We start from the raw sequence: 8,731 nt of genomic DNA, 5'->3' as shown, positions 1-8,731 counted from the left end.
TGTGTGTGTGTGTGTGTGTGTGTTGAAACGAGAAGAGTCAGACCAGACTGGCTCATTAGAAAAACGAGGCTGTATTTATATTCACAGACAGAGACAGGGGGTGCGAGTGGTCTCACACACACACACACACACACACAAAGACACACACACACACACACACACAGCCCCCCCCCCCTTAGAAGTCGTCGTCGTCGCAGATGTCCAGGTAGACGTCGAAGGCCTCGCGGTTGCAGTTCCCATCAGGGGTGAAGACGTACTTGTGGAAGGTCCCGTCAACGCAGATCGCTGCGAGAACACACACACACACACACACACAGGTCAAGACAGTTCTCCACTGAAGCTTTTCCAGAATGGTAACCACATGGCGGCGGCGGCGGCGGCGGCAGGGACGCACCGATGACGGAGTTGACGTTCTTGGACGTGTTCTTCCCAAAGGCGCAGATGCAGGCGCACTCGGCAGGAACGGTGAAGCTCGCCAGCGACCACTGGCTGTCCACGTACTGGCCAATCACGGGGCCCACCTTCCCCACGCGGGCCAGCCTGCGCCGTCACACACACACACACACACACACACACACGAGGACATCAGCCAGTGTCGCAGAGGTCAGGGGTCAAACAGAAACGGCGGTACTCACGCGGAGCGGCGGTTCAGTTTGGTGTCCTTGAGGGCGAAGATGTGCACGGTGCCTTTGTCGCTGGAGGCGCACAGAAAGGACGAGTCGTGGCTGAAGTTGATGCTGCAGACAGGAAGTGATGTCACAGGTTGGCACACCTCACAGAAAGACACCTGCCATGCTGCTAATAGCTATTCTGCTAGCTCCTTACACGTAGCTGCTAACGCCAGCAGGTCCAGCCGAGAGAAACCCAAGTACAGCTGTTTACTACTTAACGCTAGCTGTTAACCTACACTCTCTAGCTGCTAACTGCTAGCTGCTAACAAATCCAGGAATGCAGCTGCTTAAAGCGTGGTGTTAACTTCTTAATGAGATGAGAACAACTTTATTACTCCCAAAGGAAATTGTTGTGCCAGAGTTTCAAGTAAAAACATAACAGTAATAGATAATAGTGGAATGCTAATGCTAGCTGTTAACCACTAAATAGTAACTCCTAACTGCTACCAACCTTAGCAGAGGGAAACTACTGCTAACAACTACCTTCTAATGCTGGCATTCGCACCTAAGAGACACCCAGGTACACGGCTGCTAACCACTATCTGCTAACTTGATTGCATTTACTGTAAACAACTAACCACTAGCTTCACTACTTATGGTTATCTGCAATCTGCTAGTTGCTAACTGCTAGCAGCTAATAACAGCAAGCACACCTGAGAGAAACCCAGGTACACCACCATGTATGGCGAACTGGTAACTTAGCTACCAACCGCTAGCTGCTAACCACTAGGTGCTGACACCAGCAAGCACATCCAAGAGAAACCCAGGTACAAGCCTATTAACAACAAGCTGCTAACCACTAGCTGCTAACGAGTGCAAGCGCACTCGAGAGAAGCCCACGTACACCACTAGCTGCTATCCTAGCTCCCGACCACTAGCTGCTAACAAGTAGGTGCTGACATTGGCAAACACACCCAAGAGAAACCCAGGTAGAATGCTGCTAACCACTAGCGGTTAACAAGTGCAAGCACATGTGAGAGAAATCCAGATACACCCCATCTAACCGCTAGTTGCTAACCTGGCTGCCAACGCCTAGCTGCTAACAGATGAAGCACACTTGAAAGAAACCCCGGCACACCACTACTAATGACTAGCTGCTAACCTAGCTCCCCAACACTAGCTGCTAGCAAGTAGGTGCTGACAAAACCAGGTACACAGCTGCAAACCACAAGCTGCTAGCCATGAGCTGCTAACCACTAGCTACTATCAACAGCAAGCTCACCTGGGAGAAACCCGAGTGCACCGCTACTAACCCCTAGCTGCTAACCGCTAGATGCTGACAATGGCAAGCAACCCTACTCAGCACAAGCTGCTAACTGCTAACACCAGCTTCAACACAGGTTTAAACCCAGGCGGTGGAACGTTAGCATGCCGTACCAGTAGAGAGTTGCCGGGTCGGTTCCGCGACGTAGCTCCACTAGCTTGTCGCGGGTCGTGGTGTCGAAGAGGCGGATCAGGGTCCCCTTGCGGGAGGCGGACGCCGCCACGCTGCCGGGCTGGTTGAGCGCCACGCAGGCGATCTCGCTCTGGTGGGCGTTGATGGTGAACGGAGCCGAGGACGTCCCGGGTTTGGTGTTGGAAAGATCCTGGAGGAGGAGGAGGAGGAGGAGGAGGAGGAGGAGGAGAGCTTCAGGAGAACCAGCCGTCCATCTTGATTCATTCAGATTTAAATTGATTTTATTGCTGCCACTTTGGAAATGGAGACGCTTTTTTAATGTGATTTTAAGGTGATGTTAATTCATTCATTCATTCGTCGACACTGCTAATCCTGGGCTCAAGGTGGTGGGGGTGTGGAGCCTATCCCTGCTGTGATTGGTCGAGAGGCGGGGTTCAAGGGGGACCAATCACAGGCCATCATATAGTGAAATACAACCATTCATAGCTGCTAAAACAGCAAGAAAACACAAAAAAAAAAACAGGTACACCACTGCTGACAGCTAGTTGCTAAGCTAGCCGCCAACCACTAGCTGCTAACCACTAGCTGCTAACCACTAGGTGCTGACACTGGCAAGCACAGCCATAAGAAACCCAGGCACAGGGCTGCTAACCACTTGTTGCTAACCACTATCAAAAGCAAGCTTATCTGAGAGAAACCCAGGTACACCAGTGCTAACCCACTAGTTGCTAATGAGTGCAAGCTCACCTGAGCAAACCACTACTAACTGCTAGCTGCTAACCACTAGGTGCTGACAGTGGCAGGCACACCCGATAGAATCCCCGCTCAGCACAAGCTGCTAGCCATTACCGAAAGCAAGCTTATCTGAGAGAAACCCAGGTTCGCCAGTGCTAAATCACTAGCTGCTAACGAGTGCAAGCTTGACTGAGGGAAACCCAGGTATGCCACTACTAATGAGCTAGCTCTTAACCTAGCTGCCAACCAGTAGCTGCTAACAAGTGCAAGCTCACATGAGAGAAACCCAGGTACACCACTACTAACGGCTAGCGGCTAACCTAGCCCCCAGCCCCTAGCTGCTAATAGCTAGTTGCTGACACCAGGAAGCACTCAGGAGAAACCCAGGCACAAGGCTGCTAATCTAGCTTTTCTGAGACAAACCCAGGTACACCACTACTAACCGCTAGCTGCTAACCACTAGGTGCTGACCGTAGCAAGCTAACCCCAGCTCATTAGCAGCTCCCCGCTCAGCACACACTGCTAACTGCTAACCACTATCAAAAGCAAGCTTATCTGAGAGAAACCCAGGTACACCAGTGCTAACTTACTAGTTGCTAATGAGTGCAAGCTCACCTGAGAGGAACCCAGGTAAACCACTACTAACTGCTAGCTGCTAACCACTAGGTGCTGACCGTAGCAAGCTAACCCCAGCTCATTAGCAGCTCCCCGCTCAGCACACACTGCTAACTGCTAACCACTATCAAAAGCAAGCTTATCTGAAAAAACCAAGGTACATCAGTGCTAACCACTAGCTGCTACCCGCCAACGGCTAACAACTAAATGCTAACGAGTGCAAGCACAACCAGCGGGTTAAAAAAGCTAATAGTCCAGAAATGACGTTAATAGGAGCGCGGGGAGGGTCATAAAACTTTAACCACATGCACACATACATACATATACACATAAATATATATGTATATAAATAACAAAATAAAATTACGTCCACTTCTTGGTGTGTGTTGGTGTGTGTTGGTGTGTGTTGGTGTGTGTTGGTGTGTAGCGCTCCGACTCACCACCAGCTGAAGGCTGCCACACTTGTGACCCGGAAACACCAGCAGCTGCTTTTCCAGGCTGGGACAAAGATCACACAGGCCTGAGGGAACAACGGCGCTTTGCTGATCGATCAATAAGGCAGGGAAGAGTCATCGGTGTCGGAAATCAATTTATGATTGGGAATGATCGGGGATTAATCAGTGGGAATCACGGGGGAATCAATATATGGAAATTTTTGGGGAGCAATTTATTTGACTGGGAATCAATAAGAGGGAATTGATGATTGGAAACTGTCAACCGGGAATCAATTATTGGAAGTGATCGGGACTGATCGGAAATGGGTGTGAATCAATGATTGGAAATTAGCTCGTGAATCAATGACTGGAAATGATCGTGAATCAATTACTGGAAATCTTCAGGAATCAATAATTGGAAATTAGCTCGTGAATCAATGATTGGAAATGATCGTGAATCAATTACTGGAAATCTTCGGGAATCAATAAATTGGAAATTATCCTGAATTGTTGATTGGAAATCTTCATGAATCAATTATTGGAAATGATCGGGAATCAAATATTGGAAATGGTCGGAATCAATTATTGGAAATTATAATGAATTGATGATTGGAAATCCTTTGGAGTCAATTATCGGAGTCGATCGGGACTGATTGGAAATGGTTGTGAATCAATGATCGGAAATTATCTTGTGAATCAATAATTGGAAATGATCATGAATTGATGATTGGAAACTGTCGCCAATCAATAGATGGAAATAACTGGGAATCAATGAAAGGAAAACATCGGTAACCCGTTATTGGAAATGGTCGGGAATCAATTATTGGAAATCATCTCATGAATCAATGATCATGGATCGATGATTGGAAATCTTCAGGAATCATTTATTGGAAATTATCAGGAATCAATTATTGGAAAGTATCATGAATTGATTGATGGAAATTATCTTGAGAATTGATTATTGGAAACGATCACGAGTAAACGAGTTGAAATCAGCGCGAATCAATTATTGAACAGCATCGGGTATCAATTGATGGAAAAGTATTGTGAATCGATTGACATGACCAGAATCAATAAATGGAAACCATCAGGTATCAATCCCAAATTTTAAGCAACCAGTGATTGGAAATTATTGGGAGTCGGCGATTGGGAATGATGATCAATCAATGATCGGAAATCATCCGGAATCGCTGATTGGATATCAAACATTGGAAATGATCGGAAATGAATGATCGGCAATCATCAGGAGTCAACCGGAAATGATCAGGAATCAGCTGCTGGGAATAATCGATCGCAAACCACCGCGAATCGGAGGATCGGAATCGATCGGGAATTATTGATCGGGCACCTTTGGGGTTGTCCCTGGTGTCGAACTCGAAGAGCTTGGCCGGGTTCTCGGGGAAACTGTAGACGTAGATGCGATTCTTCAGCACGATGATGATCCTGCGGAGGAAGGGGGCGGAGTTAGCGCGCACGCCGCGCCGCCGTTAGCGTAGCGACGGCGAAGGGGACGACCTACTTGTCGTGTCTCATGCGCACGCTGAGCACCGGCTTGGTGAAGGTGAACTCCAGCACCAGCTTGTCTTTGGGGTCTCTGGACTCGCGGGCGTCGTCCCAGATCAGGACTTTTCGGGACAAGGGACGATAAGAGAGCTTTAAAAACGCTGATTAATTAACGCTGACACCTTTGCTTACATTCTGGCTGAAAGTCTTCGATCTCTTGGTACCCCTGACACTTTTCTCCAGCCATTCCAACCTGCTTGGATCCGTCTCTTCACCTCTTTTCCGCACTCTCCGTTGCTCTGGATTGTTGACCCCAAGTACCTGAAATCCTCCAGCTTCTTGATCTCCACTCCCTGTAGCCTCACCGCTCCACCCGAGTTCCTCTCGTTCACACACATATATTCTGTCTTGCTGCGACTAACTTTCATTCCTCTCCTTTCCAGAGCATACCTCCACCTCTCTAGATGTTCCTCTACCTGTTTTCTGCTCTCACTACAGATCACAATGTCATCTGCAAACATCATGGTCCATGGGGATTCCTGTCTAAACTCATCTGTCAGCCTGTCCATCACCATTGCGAGCAAGAAGGGGCTCAGAGCAGATCCCTGATGGAGTCCCACCTCCACCTTGAACTTCTCTGTTACCCCTACAGCACACCGTACCAGTGTCTCACAGCGAGCATACATGTCTTGCACCAGTCTAACATAGTTCTCTGCCACTCCAGGATTTCCTCATACAACTTATATGCTTTTTCTAGGTCTTCAAAAACACAATGCAGCATACATGTCCTGCATCAGTCTAACATACTTCTCTGCCACTCCAGATTTCCTAATACAATACCAGAGCTCCTCTCTTGGCACCCTGTCATATGCTTTTTCTAGGTCTACGAAAACGCAATGCAGTTCCCTCTGGCCTTCTCTGTACTTTTCTATTAGCATTCTCAACGCAAATACTGCATCTGTAGTACTCTTCCTAGGCATGAAGCCATACTGCTGTTCACAAATGCTGACTTCTGCTCTTAGTCTAGTTTCCACTACTCTTTCCCATAACTTCATTGTATGGCTCATCAACTTTATCCTTCTCAATAACATATACAGCACACCTCACTACGGTCTCACATTTGGCATACATGTCTTGCACCAGTCTAACACACTTCTCTGCCTATCCTCATAGAATACCATAAGTCCTCTCCCTGTACCCTGTTGTGTGCTTTTTCTAGGTCTACAAAGGCACAATGCAGCTCCCGCTGACCTTCTCAACCAGCATTCTAAAAAACAAATACTGCATCTGTAGTGCTCTTTCTAGGCATGAAAACATTCTGCTGCTAGCAAATGCTGACTTCTAGATTGGAAATCACACAAAATCAATGATTGGAAATCATCCAGGATTAAATAAGAGATCATTAGGAAGCAATGATTGGGAGTTTTCATGAATCAATGATCAGAAATCCTCAGGAATCAACAATTGGAACAGGTATCAAGTACTGGAAGTCATCCCGAATCAATCATCGGGAATCAATGATTGGAATCCAGTGAAAATGCTTGCTAACTGTCTAATTTCCAATCACCAACTTTATTCCTCATTGATCAACAAATAGTTAAAATCAATTAATTCAATTTAAAAGAGGAAATCGACGGGAACTTCGACGCTCACCAGATATCTCCGAGAATTTGGGGTTGACTCCGCCCCCGACGACAGCCAGCAGGTTGGAGCGGTGCAGCATGGAGCAGAGAGACACACTGCCCACCTGGTCGTGGTCTGAACACACACACACACACACACACACACACACACACACACACACACAGTGTGACTGACACACACATTAATCACGCTACATAATAATCACTCAATAATAAGCACACACACTGTGACTGACTGACGCACACATCCACACACACACATCGTGACTGACACACACAACCACACACACACACACACACACAGAAAAACACACTCACCCAGGTGACCCTTTTCCATCAGCGGCTCCACATTGTAGATCCTCACCCCTGTCTCCATCGCGCAGCAGAAACAACCTAAGGCACAAAATCCTTGTTCCTTAAAAGGGAATCGCCAGAGTGTGTGTGTGTGTGTGTGTGTGTGCAACAAAAGTGTGTGTCATTGACTTATATATGTCGTCTTAAATAATTTTAATCCACTGACAAGGTGATTTGTAAACAAATCATGCTCCTTATTTATGGTTAAATGAGATGAACTAACAGGTTATAGACAAAACAATTTTCAACATATATTTAAGACGTCATTAAAGATGAAATTAAAATATTCTTTTCAAACTGCATTTTTAACACGGCTTGGTGATTTGACAGAGCGACAGTGAAGCCCAATAGTAAACAACGTTAGCTTGCACTAGCTGCTAGCCATTAGCCGTTAGCGGTTAGCGGTTAGCTCACTCTGGTCCTGGTTGAACTGCAGGCTGTTGACCCCCCGCTGCTGAGCCATGGCTGCTCGACTACGGTCACCGAGAGACGCTACCGGGAAACTGCGGCGGCGTGGGGGACCACCTGTGGCCGGGAGGGAGACACTCGATGCGGACGCACGGCTGTCCGGTGTACCGGTGTGAGCTCGGCTAGCCGGAGCTAACACGTTAGCATCAACAGCTAACCTTGTTTACGGTGACATTTTTTACAACGTCACCTCTTGCGGTGAACACGCGTCGTGCAGTCGCTGTCGGTCGGTCGTTGCCAAGCAACGGAAGTTTGGAATAAAAACGCCAAACAAGTAAAATTCGAAACAACAACAACGACAAAACGGACAGATGTCGCAACGCGTCGATTTGTTTTGGTTAGCCAATGTCTACGTCACCGTTACGTACTTCCGGTTTGCTTCCTGTTTCTGATTCGCTTTTCACCACCCCAACTTGAAAAAAACATTATTTTTTTAAAGAATAAATAAAATAAGGACTTAATATCGTCCAGTTCCAAAATGTCACCGTTTTGTTGTTTTAGAAATTTATTAGTATTTAATAAATACAGTAAATTGCATGCATTGAAACAAAACAAGACAAATTTGTAGATGCATTAACATGCAGTTTGTTTTGGTATATCTGTACTTACTTTTATGCATAATAATAGTCACATTGGCAATGATATTGTAAATAAATGTTGATACTTATGTGAGAACAAATGGTTGTGTGTGTCTTGTACTCATTGCTTTCATGCTATTGCATTTTCTTTTTAATGCACTCATCCAGCAACAGGATATTTTTGTATTTATTTGTGAATTTAATGTATAATCACCCCCGCCTTTTTCCGTATTGAGACACATTTGTTCGCCAGTTCATCAGTCATATGTGGGTCATTTATTAATCTGCCCGGCAACACCTGGTAGTGTATCTATCTATTTATTCATTTGACGAG

General features: G+C 46.4%; 1 protein-coding gene across 1 annotated transcript; it reads right to left on the bottom strand.

The window, feature by feature from the left end:
• Positions 1-52: 52 nt before the first annotated feature.
• On the bottom strand, positions 53-8,181 carry wdr45 (WD repeat domain 45). The gene is made up of 10 exons (XM_086152789.1): positions 7,766-8,181; positions 7,316-7,390; positions 7,008-7,112; positions 5,371-5,476; positions 5,200-5,294; positions 3,858-3,937; positions 2,049-2,257; positions 636-737; positions 395-540; positions 53-285 (listed from the first exon to the last, which is right to left on the bottom strand). The coding sequence occupies exons 1-10, from the start codon at positions 7,812-7,814 to the stop codon at positions 176-178; spliced, it is 1,077 nt and encodes a 358-aa protein (XP_086008915.1). The 5' UTR covers positions 7,815-8,181; the 3' UTR covers positions 53-175.
• Between the last annotated feature and the right edge of the window lie 550 nt (positions 8,182-8,731).

This window comes from Fistularia commersonii, chromosome 9 (genome assembly GCF_037954325.1).
Source record: "Fistularia commersonii isolate RoL2024-O1a breed Wild chromosome 9, RoL_Fcom_v1.0, whole genome shotgun sequence".
In the NCBI taxonomy this organism is placed as follows: Eukaryota; Metazoa; Chordata; class Actinopteri; order Syngnathiformes; family Fistulariidae; genus Fistularia; species Fistularia commersonii.
This window is presented reverse-complemented; position numbering and strand designations above follow the sequence as displayed.